Below are 18,317 nucleotides of genomic sequence, written 5' to 3'. Positions count from 1 at the left end.
AACAGCAGGACTTGTGCATCTGTGTCCTCTCTTCTTCTCTTTCTGGATATCCCACCTCGTCAAATTAGCCGCTCCAGACAATACTTCTTCAAAGACGTCTCTGCGGTCCTCCGGGGAATGATGTCTTTCAACGGAGATATCCTAAAAAAAACACACGCGATGGGTGTAGAATAGAGTTTCCGTTGTGATTCTGCAGTATTGCTCCGTTACACAATCCCAAGCATCCATTATTTATATGAGCATTGACAGTTTAAAGGAAAGTGGTGGATCAGGATTTTAGATGAAGAAAAAATATGAAGCTCTTTTATGTTCCTCCTTGTTTTTTTTGCATCAGCCTTGTCTTTGATGGCGTGAGCTGCTCTTGGATGGATGTGGACATGCGGCTGGTGCTGTCTGATTTAATGAGAGACACACAGGAAGCTCATGTCAGGTGCCCTCTGGACACAGGAAGTGGTTTGATTAAGACAGAAAACTACAGAGAATGACAACCGAGAGATGGGCTGTCGAGGGTGGTGTCTCTGTCTTTCATCTTTCATCTATCTGTCTGACAGTAGAATCTATTTTCATACCAGTAAAGTAGTGTAGACATTGCTCGATTTCAGCAAAGAAGGCAGAAACTAGTTTAAAAAGTTCCATGTTATCTACACACACACACACACACACACACACACACACACACACACACACACACACACTCACACACACACAATAATATATAGAGAGTATATTAGCATATATTAATATATATGAGTGTATGAAAATTGCAATTAATCACATATCACATTCAAGCTTTTGTTTACATAATATGTCTATATTTATGTATATTTGAAGACATACAACACATATTCTGAAAATACTTAAATGTATTTACACATATATATTTATATTCAAATAATATATAAATATTTTTAATATAGAATATTTTTTTCTTACAATATAACCATGCATGTGTGTATTTATATACACATAATAAATAAACACAGTATATACTGTGTAAACAAAAATGTTTATTTTGGCTGTATGTATATATAGACATAATGGCATAATCGTTTTCTGTTCAATGACTAAAAATGTCATGTGGTGTAACCGTCAAGTATAAAATAGTAACATACTGACTTTACTTCTTAAAAACACATTTTAATCATTATTATAAAAAAATTAAAGAAATAATATTTGTCAAGGTAATTACAATGTTTTTTTCATTTATCATTCATCAGTCATAAACATCATTCGTTTTTGGGGAGTCGCGCCCCATGACGTGATCAAATCTGATATTTATGAACTTTGATGAACATGCATCCTTGTTTTAGTATTTTTCAAATACTAATAAGATGAATTGTTAAAAAAAACTCAAAACATTTCATTCATTTAAAGAAGCTTTTATTTTCCCATAAAATTTGGACGCTTGTATCAGATTGATATTTCTGAATTTAAGCAAGCCTCAAAAATATTGCAGTTAATTCAGAAGCATGTTTATCATGTACGTATGTGAATATGTGAGACATAAACGTGCACAGTGTCTCTGTGTTAAAGTCTGAACTATAGAAGTGTGAAAAACACACAGCTTTGTGCAGCGAGCGCAAGGGTCAGCAAAGCCACTGAAAATGAAAAAAACACACACACACACACACACACACACACACACACACACACACACACACACACACACACACCATTTCCTGACTGCGCACCACAGCCAGATAGTATAACTGTAGCTGAGTCTGCAGATCAAGGCCAGTGAAAGTAATTGAACTAATGTAAATGCGCTTGGTTCGCAAACTGGCCATTCCTCGTGCACACTCAAGAGCTTTTACTTTGATTAAGATCTTACAGGAAGTTGTAAGAAAACAGTCACCTGATACTGAAGTATATTAAGGCGTGCAAAATGTTGTGTATTAAGTCTGGCGTGTTGTTGGTCTAAGAGCTGGTAGATTATCAAAGACAAGCATCTACTTTGAGTTCAAGCTGGTTCTTGGAGCGTTGTGGCTGGTTATCTAGCTAATAACACAGTTCAGACCAGTTAGATCACGTTCCAAAACTGGCACGAACACAAAACCGGCCATCATCTAAGAAACAGCCCTGATCGCAGCTAAGCAGCAGCACTGTGTATCTGAAGTCTTTCTCTCTGGTTTGGGGAAGGTTGACAGGCTCCTCGCTGTTGTTTGGTTCGTGGTCTTGGCTCTGGTGTTGGATGGCGTGGTCACAGCGGGCAGAATGAATCGCTGGCAGACTCACGCTGGGCTCGTCCTGGCGGCCGCTCGAGCGAGCTGGAATAGTGTGACGTGCTGCGAGGCATCTTTTCCCTCAGTCATGTATGAGCTCTTAAATGAGATGAAAAGAAACGAAAAGATTAGTCATGTTGTATCACAACCTTGAGAGAGATCCAGTCAAACTATTCTTGTTTTTCAGCAACAGACGGCTCTTTGCTGTCGTATACAGAATCTTATTGGCTGGCAGAAGAGGAAATGAATCCTTATGTAAAACGACGAGTAAGTGACTGACTGAATGAATGAAGGGATAAGTCTGGAAATGACAGAATAATTCTGTGATTATGTGAGTGAGTGAACGATTGGAATAAAAGAATAAAAAGTCAGTGGGTGAATCAAATTCACTCTTTTAGTGAAAAATGGATGAACGAACAAATGAATGAATAAATTATTTAATGATTCAGTCAGGGAGTGAAAGAAAAAATGAATCAGTCAGTGAGTGAAAGAACACAAAAATAAGTAGTTGATTAACTTAAATAGTCTATGAGTGAAAGAATCAAATCAACCAAAATAAACCAATCAGTAGTTGTTTGAATAAATCGGTGAGTGAAAAAATAAACAAAGAACTGATTTTAATTGAATCAGTGAAAGAATGAATAAGGTTTTTATGCAGGATATTAATTATACATTTTCAATGTCAAACTGAATTATAAATGCTGTGAAATTTAATATGAAAATAAATGTACTTTGGGTTTATTAGATATGTAGTTGCCTCACAACTGCATTTTATTCCCACATAGAGTCACATACAGCCCACACCTGTGACGAATCAAACCCTACTCCTTTCCCTTGGGTTTATTTTAGTCAGACTTCTTGCAGTTCTGCAGTAACTGTCCCTCTCCATTTCCTGTAAAGTGGTGTATCGATGTACCCTTATTCCCTGATGTTCCTAGTGTCCTTCAGACAGAACATGGGTGCAAGATTTAACTAATTGAATGCATTAATGAGTGCGTGAAAGAACCAATAAGTGATTGGATGAACCAGTGAGTAAGTGAAGGAGGAGTTATTGGGCGAATTAATGAATGTAAAAGTGATTGGATGAATGGGTGAAAATGATGGATGTATGGAGTGTTTCAATAATTGAGTCAGTCCATATTTGAGTGCCAGTCTCAGATAAATAGACACCCTCCTCCTCAGAGCTGGTCTGTGGCCAACTCTCCTTGATACAGTCCAGTATTCACCGCTAACATAACTAATCCTTTCATTAAATCAAGCCTCCCACTAACCTATAAAGGGCTAATTGTGTGGTGAGTCAGCACACACACACACACACACACACACTCACATATATTCAGAGAAACCTACATCTTTTTTTTCACTCTATATGTTTTACCGCCGCAGCTCTCCAGCTTCCTAACAGCGTTTCTGTGTTTTCCTTCAGTCACAGATACACATGTGTTTGTGACCGCGTGCATATGTGTGTGCGTGTTTGTGTGTGTGCGTCTACGAATGCTCAGCCTCTCGCGTGTGTTTGCTCAAACTTACAGAGCGCCTGTTCATCTCCAGTGTGAGTTGTCAGGCGTGTTCCCTTAAGACTGCTTTTAACACACATCTCTTATTTTCACACATCAGTGACAGCACTGTTCTGCTCTGGAGCTATCCCAAAATGCTCTGCTTGGCTGCGTAGGTCCTGAATGTAGACCTTTAGGTCACTTTAAAATAAGCGCAGTGTGTTTGCTAACTAGCTAGACTGATTGAACCCAATGCCCCTCGCGCTCATGTAACTCAATCTTGTCTTTATAATGGGATGATAACACCAAGCATTGATGTACTTTGAAGTCTGATTAACATATAGGAGACCTTGATCCGCTACGGATCTTGTTATACACAACACAATCAGTTTAATCTCCTTGTTTCCTACCTTTTTCTAGCTAAACCTGTGAAGATCAGAAGTAACGCCTGATGAAACATGCAGATTAAGGAAGTCATACATACTGCCTCTTTGGACTTTTTAACAACGTTGGCCCTAAAAGAAACGGATGGTAAATGACCAGCTTCCAAAACTAGCATCTAATGGCTAAACCTTCAATGAATGGCTTTCTCTTTTGGGACTTTGGGAGCGCTGGAGAATGGAGGATCCATTCCAGGCATTCTCTCAAGGGTCTGTCACTCTACCTCCGAGAAGAATGAGCAATTTTCACCAGACGGAGATATGCTCATGTCGCAACTGAACTGGTCCAGTGGTTCATTTGTCTGGAAGGAGAACTAACAGGACCCTGAAGAAGAGGAAGTGGCCGTAACTTGACCCATGACAAAGTATGCGCATGAAGAGCCAGGCTGAAAATGTGAATCGACTGTAAAGTGAACAAAACTTGCTTTGTGGTCTACACCTGGGAAATATGAGACTTTCGTCGACACAAAACAGTTCTTCTTCGTTTTAATCAAAGACGTACCCTAGTGACTCCAACAAGCGGTTCTGGCATGGCCGTGTCTTGTTTTTGATGGTGTTCAGAGATGCCCCAGCTTTCCTGAACTTCGTCTTCCTGCCAGTCTTGTTGTTGAGGTTGTCCGCTGGGATGCTGCGCAGGGGTCTTCTGGCCTGGCTCTCTCGAGTGGGTGTCCTGTTAGTGGTGGTGTGCTGTTGTCTTTCGCTTCTTTACGTCATCACTTGCAGCCCTCATGCAGATGAACCCATGGCCGGGCAACCCCTGCCCAGGGCCGGAGGGATGGCTATGCCGGGCAGTCCGAGCAGACCCGGTGGGGTTGGAGGCGCTCCGATCGGCCGGGAAGGGTTCCAAGCCCTTCTCCAAGAGCGTGAAGAGCAGCACCGGCAGCACATCGCCAGCTTGAAAAAACAAATCGCTCAACTCAAAGAGGCTCTCCAGGAACGGAGTGAGCAACTCAAAGGCATGCAGGACTCTGTGGAGAAGTCGGCTGGGAAGGGGACAGTGGGCGACGTGGCCGATGAGCACAGCCACAGCGACCTGCAGGAGTTCCTGCGCAGCCAGCTGAGCCGGGCAGAGGTGCACTCTGGGATAAGACTCCCGAGCGAGTACGCCGTGGTGCCCTTCGAGAGCTTCACCTTGCAGCGCGTCTACCAGCTGGAAATGGGCTTGACCCGTCACCCCGAGGAGAAGCCGGTGAGGAAGGACCGCAGGGACGAGCTGGGGGAGGTTGTGGAGAGCGCCCTGCACGCCCTCAATGCTCCAAGTCAAGGTGGAGACCAAGCCAAAGCCAGCAAAGTCTACACGCCGTCAGACTTCATAGAAGGTAAGAGTTATGCAGTACTTTCTTCTGCTACTCTGCTCAGAATCAGTGCTTCAACGGTACTTAGTGTACAACCATGCATAAAATACGTTATTTTAAAGAAACACGCCACAATGTTTTTAAATCCATCCAGCCGACCTCCAGGTCTGGCACTTTTAGCTACAACTTATCATAGATCATTGAATCTGATTAGACCGTTAGCATCTCACTCGAAAATCCCTTTCCTAGCTGGGGACTATTTTCAGGCGCTGCGTAATATCACTGCACTGCTGCACAGTTCCTAGACTAGGAACGTCTAGTCAATTTGCCCTAGAAAATCACAAATTTCAAAAACAAAATTTTTTGTGGGTCTTCGTACACAATCATGAGATTTTTTAATGGATTAAAAAATGGAAAAACTCAGCTGTTTAACTCTAGGGGAGCCATTTTCAAAAATAATGGAGTCTTAATAGTCCAATTCTCACTGTTAACTATAACGGTAAATTGTAAACTATGACTGACATTAAACTTTATTACATTATTAATAGTTGGAAAGTAGTTTAGGTACGGGGTTAAGATCAAAGGGATAGTTCACCAAAAAAATCTGTCATTAATTATAAGTTGTTCCAAAGCCAATATGCTATTCATATGCATGCTACTAACAAGGATGTGAAGGATGGAAGAACTGTTGTTTAACAATATACTCATTGTTCTGCTGATGAAACGCCTTTCCTTTATCGTCTTTGTGATGGTTTTGAAAATTGTGAATTGTAAAATTGACTTTCCCTAGGACCTTTATAGGATGTGTGCCATTCTAAAGACTACCCTGACTTACACTTGATGACTTACATGGTGTAAATTGAAGGTTGTTTGGAAAGGATGGTAGGAGGTTTTTGGTAGCCTGTTTGAAACATTATTTTTGCTATTTCTACAGAGATGACCCGCTTCACCTCTGATACAGCTCCACGGGGAGACTTTGCACGGCCCATCGATAAAGCCCAGAGCTTGTCTGACTCGTTTAGAGAAAAGCTCTCAAAATAATCTCTGAAACACGCTGAAAGAGTTGTATTTGTGTGTTTCTTGCATCTTCAGAACCAAGTCAGTAAAACAATAGAGCATCCTGTAACCGTATGCTAACACTGTAAAGCCAGGATATCCTGTGATGACTGCAGAAACGTACTCAGCTGTTTCATGTTCAGAGTCGTCTCATCTCTGCTGTTTCCTCCAGAGAGAGAGTGAAGCATCTCAGTGGTTATAGGCGTTACAGGAAATACATTATTCATGTTGCTATGCACCTTGTTTAGTCATAAACAACCGTCCCCAGCACCAGAAACTGAAATGCTAAAAGTGATCTACCGAGAAACTTTCTAAGACTAGGTGACTGCAATGATAGTCAGCTAAGTTCAAAACAGAAGGTAAGATTTACGTAAACATTTCGGTGACGCTTATTCACTGTTAACAACTTTTCTCTCAAGGAATTTGCTGCTTATTAATAGTAAGGAAGTCTTTAGGTTTAGGTAGGATTAGGGATGTATTTGGGATTAACATGTGCTTAATTACCACTAATGAATGGTTAATATTGTAGCAGCATGCATGCTAATAACCCCAAATAAAGCGTTATTGATATATTTCATGCTAGCTGATGCTGCCTGGTGTTTACTAGCATAACAAGCTTTCAAAGCACAAAACAAACCTTAATCCTGGTCTTTTATACAAGAATGTATTAGGAAGAGTGCTGCATAATATTCATTTATCACTGTATAATACACTAATGGTTCTGAGCTGTTTGTTATTTGGTGCATCTATAACTCCTTTCCACGTCGGTGTTGTTTTATATTTTCTTATTTTTGTTCTATCTTCATTCATACTTTTGCGAAAACTTTGTCAGATTGTTTTCACGCAGAAAAGCAACATTTTGAGTAATAAGCTGATTAGATCTGGATCGGATTCAGAAGGAGGATCAAAACATAGACTTCAATCCAAAGCCTCTCGGTCTTCACAGCTTCACCCGCTAACATCACACCGTTGATTTACGTGCTTATTTTAAATGCTTCTGTTTGCATTTGAGATCACTTGTTACTGCCTCGATTCAGTCTCTTTCTGAAGACGTTCTGAAGAAAACAACGGTGAGACGAGGGTTAAATAACTTGAGCCTCCTCCGAGCGCTGTACACCTGAATAGACCCGCTCTGCTTCAGCAATGGAGAGCTTGTGAAAAATTCAAAGAGAGCCAAGGCCACGTCTGTAATAATTTACAACTCGGTGTCCAGACACAATGTCAATTTACCCAGCAGTCTTGCTAACGCTGAGCGAGACTGAATAATATTGTTGGAGATACTAAAAATATTCAGTCCTGAACCAACACGGGAAGCTTGACCATTACACCCATACCCACAAAATAACTCTCCTGGGATCTCTCTCATTATCCTGTGTCTGTTATCTCTGTTGTAGCGTTCAGAACGATTGTGTGGTGGCACCATCTAATTTAGAGAAGAAAAAAGAGCCCAGTTTGTGCTAAAAGTGCAGTTTTATGGTGAGCTACTGTTACCGTGTTCAGTAACTCACGTGATTTTGTTGTGTCTTGCGTCTTAATTACCGTATCTGAGTGAGGTAGAGCCCAGCCTGCGGCTTACACTTTGATGTTTTTGCCATTAGTAGCTTGTATTGATTCGGATGGCTTCCCTAATGGCCCTGCTTTTCCCATAAATGCATTTTATGTGTGGCATGGAAAGGGCCGGACGTGAGATTTATTCCAGTTTGCTAGTTTGTGAAGGCAAGCGTCGCTGCAGCCGCTGCTCAGGGTCAGGGGTCGGGACAGAAACATTGTGAACATAGCAACGTTTCCACAGATTTATTAGGAATTAGATGCACATATTTCCCAGTGTAGATCATAATGCAGTGTTTCCACGCTGTGCTACCAGAGCTAATGAAGTATGAAGCTGCGAAGTATGTTTTTCTTTTGTTTCCTAGACATGATCGACTCTTGAGAGACTGGGAACGTTTCGTGAAAACCTTTTCCTCTTTGTGGCTTTCATGGCACCTGAACAATGAACAGCAGATGCTGTACAGTACAGATCTCTCTTTTTTCGGATTGTTTTTAGAAGCTGAGTCAAATCCTCAGATGACCTGATATCTAAACATCTGCTCAGATGGTTCCTCAGAAATGCCTCATCACAACTCCACGTCTCAGCATAGCTCATGGCGTTTGATCTCGATAAGAAATGCATGAATCTTTTTAAATGAAGCTTCTTAAGGTCTCAGACAGTATTGTACTGTAATTAATAAATGTAATAAAAAGGTGTATATGCTGATTTTCTCTTGCGTTTGCATACACGAAAGTGCAATTAAAAAGACATTAAAACAACTATGACTAATCATCACAATTATCAGGTTTTTCATTATTGTGCAGACCTAACCAAGATGTTAAAAAGGTCTCCTGTGGCCGGTTCTAGTTCTTCCTCACTCTTAATACCAACATTAGGTTTTATGTGATGCTTATAAATGATGAATTTTAATATATTGCATCAGGAAAGAAAAATGACAAAATGTATCTCATTAATAGCTTTCTTAGACAACGAAGAGAAGATTAAATCAGCCACTGTGGGTCTCATTCCCTAATTAGTGTGCCATTGAATGTTTTTATGTATGCAAAAATCACAAATGGCCTTATGTCAATGACATATTATACGTACCTACGTCATTTTACATGTACGATCATGCAGTTAAAGAGCTGTATGTTTGCTGAGACTGCTGAAAGCCCTTACATGCTTTACATTGTCCTCAAATTTGGCAAAAAAACCCAAAAACTTATACTTAAACTTGATATGAAATCAATTTCATCAAAATGTACAAAGCCAAATAACTGATTAACAACAAACACACATTTAAAAAGCATTTAAGAATTCAAATCTTAAAAGTTTCCTAAGATCTTTCAATTATCCATCAAAACACACAATAATATTTAAAATATCAGTTAGATGAATGGGCCTTAATGAAGATTTATTGGGTATTTTCAGTCGAGAGCTGGCTGTCATGAAAAGTTCCAAACATATTTATGTTAAAGTTGTAAGTCCTTGTAAATCAAGAAACTTTTTAAAATAGTATTGTGCATTTCATGTCACTACAGAAACAGTGTGTTTCAGTCCATTGACTGATTTGAACTAAAGCCATTGATTTATGATCAGAACATATTCGCTCTCTCAAAGGTCTTTCTGTAAGTCTCTGTACATTGTTTTCAAAAGTCTGAAAAACGCTCATTACCAAAACATTCTGTCACTTTCTGGACGTTTTGTCAGAAATCAAGTTCAATGATTTATCAGCTGACGTGTTATGATAGTTTTCAATCAATGAATATTCAAACGTATTAATCCTTTAATAACTTTGAGTTCTGTTTGATCGGGCCTTTTACAAATGAATAAAATACGAGAAATCCTGGTAACACCCTGGTAACCCTATTTTAGGGTCATTCATATTACTAGAATATTAGCCGTTTATTAATGCTAATTAATCATATATATCGATGCCTTATTGTACATCCCTAAACCTACACAACACCTAAACTTAACAACTACTTTACTAACTATTCATAAATAGCAAATTAAGAATTTATTGAGGGAAAAGTCATAGTTAATAGTTAATAAGTCTTATCTATTCTAAAGTGTTTAGCCAAATCTTATAAATCGTAGATGTAAAGAAAACCTTCATATTAATTTACACACCGCTGTGTTTTGGTAGTAGAAAATACAATATGAGAATTACAGATAATGACTTTTGTTGAGTTTGATTGTTTCCAAAGCTTTGCTAATGTAATGAGAGTTAATGTAATTTAAAGAGAATTAACTTCACAATCACTAGAAATATGTACCTCGGACATCATCGTTTTCATACATGCACGATTTGTGTTTTTCCATCAAGAGGTTGGACAGGCTTTGAACGTCTCCGCGCTTGTTTTTGTACGTCTGTGTGCTTATCTTTGCAGCGTTTGTCCTTGAGCTTTAGATTTCTTTGAAAAGTGTCTCTGCTTGTGTGGGTGTTTGGTCTAACGCTTTCTTTTCTTCATCACGGCAGGCCTGTCACGCACCGAGAAGGACAAGGGCACGCTGTACGAGCTGACCTTCCGTGGAGAGCAGAAGCAAGAGTTTCGGAGGCTGCTTCTCTTCCGTCCCTTCGGTCCGCTCATGAAAGTGAAGAGTGAGCTGGTGGAGACGGCCGGCGTGTCCATTAACATCGTGCTGCCTCTGTCCCAGAGAGCCGACAAATTCAAGCAGTTCATGCACAACTTCAGGTGACGTCCTCCTCTGCTTTGAATCAGAGCCAGCTCAAAGGATATAGTTCACACAGAGTTTGCATGTCGCACATATAACTCTTAACATGTGATTTGCCTCATTACAAAACTTGTAAAACCTTTAAAATACTCTAAAAGTAACAGTTTAGACCCTTTCTACAAAATTAAGACATTTTCTCAAACACCGTAGAGTTAAAATAGTGTTTACAAGCTTGTATTATATTGTATATTTTGTATTTTCACTTAAAGTTTATTGCTAGAAAATAACAAAAAATGGTATTAAACTGTATGTTACAAAAAACAGCATAGTGTTCAATATGTTTGAAATGTTTAATTTTGTTATATTTAGGTTTTTTTTGTTTTATAGTATATTGTATATTTTATATTATGTTTAAAGTTTATTGCTAGACAATAACAAACATATTTAAATGAGCAAAAACCACATTAATTTCAAAAGGTTTTGGGAAGTCCTTCTCCTCTACATCTGTTAGTCTTTCTCAGTAAATCTTCTTCAACCTCTACGGCCTAATTTCTGTTTTTTGCCTCCGAGCAGTGTTTAGAGAGCTTTATGTTAGGCATCGAGCGAACACTTTGACCCCGTTCTGTTTTCAGAGGCAGGAGAGGACAAACAGGGGATTGTGGGATACGTTCATCAGACTAATGTGTTGTGGCATGTACATAGCACAGCGTATAGATGGTGTCTCTCAAAACAAACACAGAGCTTGGTTTTTGCTGATTTTCGCGCTCAGTCAGGATAGAAACTACTTTGGTTTAAATCAATGCTGTATGTTATGAAAATGCCACGTCAAAAAGACATTAAGAGAGGCTTTTAAAGTTTAGTTAGTCAAAAATACTTAAAAAAAGCTATTGTAAATTATTATAGGGGTCAGAAGTGTAAAAGCTGTTAGTGCAGAGATAAGATCCATGATGTAGCAAAGACTAAAGTCTCAAAACTTAAAAGTTATGACTTGTCTACATTCTCCTAAACTGACTCGTTTAAACACTTCTCTGCGTCACAGAATGGTTTATTTGCATAAGCCCGCCCACGTGTTTACTCAAAGAAAGAAGGCGGAGCTATCATTCTGTCTGTAGTGTTGCTGAGGGCGCCATGTTCTGGAGACGCTGTGAAAGTCAAAGTACTTTGTGTTTCTAAAAGAGAACAGGACTAGAACAGATGAACACAGATATTAAATATTAAATGCTACTTACTATTCAAACATGAAGGATGGTGTTGTTTGTCGTTCCTCTGATCCTGAATGCAGACATGTGTTAAGTTTACTAGACGCCGTGTAACACAGTGTGTGAAAAGACACTAATCATGATGACCAGAGACGCAACAAATGCCTCGTTTGTGAGGTGTTTTATTATTTTGTTGTCATGGCGCCGGGACACAGCATGATGTTATGATAAGGGGCGTGACATTTCCGTCATACTCGTGAAGTATTCGGCCAATCACAATGCACTGGACAGCTGACCAATCACAGCACACCTTTTTAAAATGATGAGCTTTTTATAAATAGACTCGTTTCAGGAGGCGGGGCTTAGTGGAGGAACAATAATGTCCAGTATGTGGAAAATAGTGTGTTTTAACCAGCAGAAACACATTGCGTTATACTAAATATGTTTTTAGCAACATCATATGACCCCTTTAATACAATTTCAAATAACTCTTCTATTTTTGAATATATTGTAAACTGTTTATTTTCAGCATCATTACTCCAGTCTTTCTGATTTTTATAAAATCATAATAATCATAATAATCCGCCGCTCAAGTGACAATTATGATTTTTTATCAGTGTTGAAAACAGACGTGATGCTTCATGATTTTGCAAACACTGTCATACATTTTTGTCACTTTAGGTCAATTTAATGTTTCTTTATTATAAAAAATCTAACTTTTAAACAGCAGTGTATTTATGTGATCATTTCTATATATTTTTTGCTATACAGAGGTGTATCTCCACAGACAGTGAGAAGTGGTGCTTGTGGGAGAAAATCAGGTTTATATCTGGCTCTGGGATTTTTTTCATGCTTCTTTCAATAGTTTCATCATCAACAAAATGCCAAAAAGTCCTAAAACTCGTTGACAAGCTTTTTTTTCCAAATCGATATCATCAGTAAGATAGCAGGAAGACGTCTCTCGTCATTCTCTCATGGATTATTACACCATGTTTCTGATCTGATCTCTCTCAAGGACAGCTCTGTTTTGCTTTGTTTTGTTCCGCTGTTCTCTTTGCAATGCATTCTGGGATTTATAATGTTCATAATGTGCTACAATGCTTTGCTGCAGTGAGCATCACGGTAATAATGTCTTAGTTATAATTAATTTTTTTTAATGGTTTGGAAATCTAAAAGGAAAATAAATCTATTTTGCCTTATATGTGTTCTCTTTCCCAGACAGTAAAAATAGTTCTTTTGAGCTGGTGCAGCTGGAGATTGCTGACCTCAGAGTGTGTGTGTGTGTGTGTGTGTGTGTGTGTGTGTGTGTGTGTGTGTCTGCAGAGAGGTGTGTGTGAAGCAGGACGGCCGGGTGCACCTGACTGTGGTATATTTTGGAAAGGACCAGATGAATGAGGTCAAAGGGACCTTGGAGAACACATCGAGGTATGGCATGTTATTATATATATATTGTGTGTGTGTGTGTGTGTGTGTGTGTGTGTGTACACACACATCGGAAGAGATAAGGCTGAGGTTAGGACTGAGAAATTCACAGTTAAGTGAAAAAAGGAAGCAGAGGGTTGTGTTAAGTTCCTTCCAGTAATCTCTTTCCCAATGCATTATGGGTTTCTCTACACACACAGAAACCAGTTTTAACCAACATAAATAATTCCTTTAATTTATAGATAAAGCAAACTTGAAATGCCCATCTTCATGAATATATTAAAATGCTGAACGAGTTCTATTAATAAAAGATGATGGTGATATACTGAGTAATAATCAAATGCACAGAGGCAACTTGAATTTCTGATGAGATGCATGCAATCCTTCGGAGCGGTGTTAAATATATGTGTCATATATATATTGTAATAAATATTTAAATCAAGAGATGTCAAATAAATATATTACATTAAGAATTAATTAAAATGAATTAATAACTGCTGGTTAATCGAAATGTTTATATTATATTCTATTATATTTACAATTTAATTTTAGATTTAAAATGTGAATTACACTATATGATCTAAATATATGAAATATTACTATAATAATAATAGACTTAATAAAAATATGATAATACACATTGTGTATATATATATATATATATATATGTGTGTAAATAATATTGTATTCTATTCTATACAAAAATCATATAAAATATTACTTATAATAACTAATAATACACTAATATTAATACATATATAAAAAATATGTGTTAGTTTGTGTATGTATGTATATATATTCTAGTCTAACTCAATAATAACTATATTATAGTGAAGTAATATTATATTATACAGTGCCTAGCAAAAGTATTAAGTTAAACTTAAAATTACTTAAAATTACTTTTTTCTGCATCGGTCTACACTCCACACACCATCACTGTACAGCCAATAAAAAGGTTTTAATATCTTTGCAAATTTATTAAAAATAAAAAAAACTCAAATGATTCCATTGCATAAGTATTCATACCCTTTTTTGGTTAAATTTAGCTCAGGAGCATTCATGCTGCTTGTAGATGTTACTGCTCTTAGGGTGAAGTGAACCTGTGGCAATGATAGGAACGGCACACGTGTCTAAAACGCATTTCAGAGCAAAAACCCTTCATCGGGGTTAAAAGAAGCTCCCTGAAGAACTGAGAAACAGGTTTGCTCCAAGCCACACATCTGTAGAGGAGTTCTGTTTCACAGAAGCATGCAGTCTTCAAAAACTTAATGGAGAAAGTTTGAAACAAACAGGACTCTTCCTTGATCGAGCCTCCTGACCAAACTGACCAACTGATGGAGAAGGGCTTTGGTTTGCGGCGTGACCAGTCTAGCAGAGCTTCATGATCATATGTGGAGATAGAAGAAATCTCCAGAAGGACAAACATCACTGCAACGCTGCGTCAGTCTGGACTGGTGTGGTGAGACTCGACCCTCTCCCCAAGACTCACGAAAACACACACACACACACACACACACACACACACACACACAGCAAGAGTGGCTTATAGACAGCTCTGTGAATGTCCTTCAGTGGCCCAGAAACAGTATGGGATTGAACCCAATCAGATATTTCTGGAGAAACCTGAACATGTGCATCAGCCTCCATCCAACCTGAAAGACCTTGAGAGATGAAGAGGAGAAGATGAAGATAATGGACCAATAACTGATGAGCAAACAAAAAAGACTGGAGACTGTAAAGATGCTTCAGCTAAATAGTTAGTTTAGGGTATGAATACTTATGCTCTGTACGTAATTCAGTTTTTGAATACATTTACAAAGTTGTGACAATTCTGTTTTTGATTTGTCAGAATGGTGTATGGAGCGCATATATATAGACATTATATATTTATACTTATTTATCATGTAATACATTATATACATATTTAAAAGTATGCTGTGGAGTGGAGCGTGACGGTCATCGGTCGGCTCTCATGATCAGTGATCAGAGGTCAGATGAGAAGCTCAGATGAAATCAGCGGAGCAGTAGATTGCCGGGAACACAGCCAGGATCGTGGTGGAGACCTCTCTGCAGCGGAAAGCATATCTCTCCGTTCACAGGCAGACAAGAGCTTTTCTCTCGAAACATTCACGAACGACTGAACACGGAGGTCCTCAGATCTCTCCTGCCTGAGCAGGTTTCCCACACAGAGGGAGAGGATTTGTTGGAGAAATAGGAAAGCAATCACGGCCTTGTAGCTTTCGGGATCAGGGAGGGCCGATAATCACACAGCTCTCGTTGGTTCTGTGGGAATTCACCGGCTTTCTGCAGACCACCAATCAAGGGATTCTCCACAGTTTCCTGATTAATCATTCCAGCTCTCTTCTGAATGTCTTCAGCTAATTGTTTGTAATTTCCCAGAGGTCCCGGATGCTTGTATCTTCATTTCCTAAAGGAATTTACCTAAAATGCAATTCAGCTGAAGTTACCCCAGAATTACTGTGTAAGAAAATAACTCTAAGAATTCTGTTATTAACTTCTAGAGCTCCAGCCGAAGAGCAGCACGTCAAAGGGTTGAATCGAGCGTGTTTTAGGGCTGAAGAGAGTTTCTTTAGCTAACTATGGCATTTCTTGTTATTTCCATTGAACTCTACTGATAGATACAGAACTTGCGACCATGGTTTCTTTTGAGAAACGCCCCCCGATCAGATCAGACCTCAGTTAATTAGCATAACCTTCAGTAGAGTATCTGTTTGTTTCAGCAAAGTTCATGTTTCAACATCGAAACATCAGCAGATAGACATTTTATTGTAATATAGCATTTTACTTCATTAAAGCTTTTGTCTTCTTCGTAAAAAAAGTAACTTCCTAGGGCGATCATTTTGTAATAAAAATAAGCTTCTGTTTCATACAACGCTAACAGTTTAACATCTATTCTACTCTATTCTATTCTATTCTAAATGCATCTCCTGGTTCACCACGTCCTGACCAGCATATTCAGTAAAAAATTGCATGTCATTTTTACATCATCTCATCAGTTTTTTGTGAGTAAAAATGAACATCCTAAAGAGAAAAGCCTTTGTAAATGTATGGCTGCAGCAGATTATGCATCACATCATAAAGAAGATGAATGATTATGAGTCCATGATTTAAACCCACTCGGGATGTCACACTTTTCCTCACATCATTTTAGTGATTTATGTCCCTGTATGTTGGCGGAGAAATCACTGAGAAGAGGAACATTGCTCACAGTTTCTATTTAGATGATTCTGCACTCGTCTGCTGTATCTGACAGGGTCTGAAACTTTATTCTTCTCCGGACCACTGTTCATTTGCATGAAGTAGAGCTTTATGTAGAGATTCAGACTCTGTGTTCCCAGAATCCCTCACGTCCGCTTGATCAAAACACACAGGAGTTATTTGATCGGTCTGCACTTACTCACTGTCAGGGCTTTCGGGATGATCCGGATGAGTTCGTTTCTGTGAACGGATTTAGAGAAACGTGTCCGCGTCGGTGTCTCAGCAGCGGATGCTCTGCAGTGAATGGGTGCCGTCAGAATGGGAGACCAAACAGATGATAAAAACATCACAATAATCGACAGAAACTCCAGCAACGTCTTGCGAAGTGAAAAGCTGCACGTTTGTAAGAAACAAATCAATCAGTAATACTTTTTAACTTTTGTTTCCGGCCAAAATACAGACGCGCTAGAGATGTTTAGAGATGTTTTTGACATATGATGGATTATTATGGACTTGGATTTTGCTGCAAGCTTCAAACTGGTTAATGATGGATTTGTGAGCTTTTTCACTTCACAAGACTTTAACTGATGGATGGGAGTGCTGTGATGCTTTTACTGAATCAGCTGTTTGGACTCTCATTCTGACGGCACCCAATCACATCCATTGCTGAGACACACTTCTCCAAATCTGTTCCTAATATATATATACATATATATATAGTCATGGTGTGGTTGAGGGATGGAGCACTCGATGAGAATATAACACTTAACAGTCTTAATTCTTCCACAAAAGACAAAACAGTAATACGACAGACAGACTATAACCACACGCATTCAGAGACGAGACCAAACGATTAGAGCTGAATCTAACTGGTACTTATAAACACACAGGAAATGATTAAATTAACGAGACACACCTGAATACAATGAGACCATTAACAGAAAGTAGGTCACACAGAGCTCATGAGAAGAACAACAACAAAGAGTCCAAATATCTCATATATATATAAAATTGTTTTTTTTTTTATCTATGGCTTGAATAAAACCAGTTGATTTGCAGGATAACCCTTTATAATGAAACTGCATCAGACGAGCTCTTGATAGCCACAGAATGTTCTCGTCTTCAGGTTTCTAAGTATCTATATCTCTTGATGGACTGACGCTATTGGTGTTTCGATACTGAATGTGGCTGTAATTAACTTTGAGAATGTCCACAAATCAATATGTAATTCTAGACATTAACATCTAATCCAGGGCATTAAAGATCTGATGACCCTGGCTGACCTTCAGTCTTCATCCTGATGCACTGATATCACGCACACAACCGATCTACTCTCGAAAGCGTGATTAACTCTTTGAGGAACACCTGATGATGTAAACTGAAAATGGCATGGAGTTTCCTGAAGTCTCAGAGTTCCTGTCACCTTTGACCTGTGAAGCGTGTCCAGAGCCAGTATTTTTAGCTTTGCTAATGAATCAGTTACAACCAAAACATCCTGAAATAAGCTTTAATTTTAGTTCAACTGTATTGTGGTTTACACAACATAAAGCATTCATTTTTTAAAAACTTATTTTGTTATTTATTATTTACTTCTTGAGTTTGTGAAAGTTTTTCCCTCAAAAACTGTTCCAGCCTCAAGAGTCCGGTCATTAAAGGCTCTTTTAACAAATTGTTTAAAGCTGTGAAATCTCCAAAAGTCTCACAGCTGCTAGATGTTACTAGAAATAAAGGGTACATTTGATAGTACTTAAAGTGTACATA

General features: G+C 38.6%; 1 protein-coding gene across 3 annotated transcripts in view; it reads left to right on the top strand.

Annotated features, from left to right (window-relative positions):
• The window catches only part of csgalnact1a (chondroitin sulfate N-acetylgalactosaminyltransferase 1a), a 31,961-nt gene that overhangs the window by 6,094 nt on the left and 7,550 nt on the right, over positions 1-18,317 (top strand). For all 3 annotated transcript variants that reach the window (XM_043250740.1, XM_043250742.1, XM_043250741.1), the window contains exons 2-4: positions 4,139-5,477; positions 10,520-10,736; positions 13,239-13,340. In XM_043250740.1, the coding sequence (XP_043106675.1) occupies positions 4,709-5,477; positions 10,520-10,736; positions 13,239-13,340 (1,088 nt within the window). In that variant the 5' untranslated portion in view covers positions 4,139-4,708. The remainder of the gene's footprint in view (positions 1-4,138; positions 5,478-10,519; positions 10,737-13,238; positions 13,341-18,317) is intronic.

The sequence above is a fragment of the Puntigrus tetrazona genome, chromosome 10 (assembly GCF_018831695.1).
Source record: "Puntigrus tetrazona isolate hp1 chromosome 10, ASM1883169v1, whole genome shotgun sequence".
NCBI classification, from domain to species: domain Eukaryota; kingdom Metazoa; phylum Chordata; class Actinopteri; order Cypriniformes; family Cyprinidae; genus Puntigrus; species Puntigrus tetrazona.
This window is presented reverse-complemented; position numbering and strand designations above follow the sequence as displayed.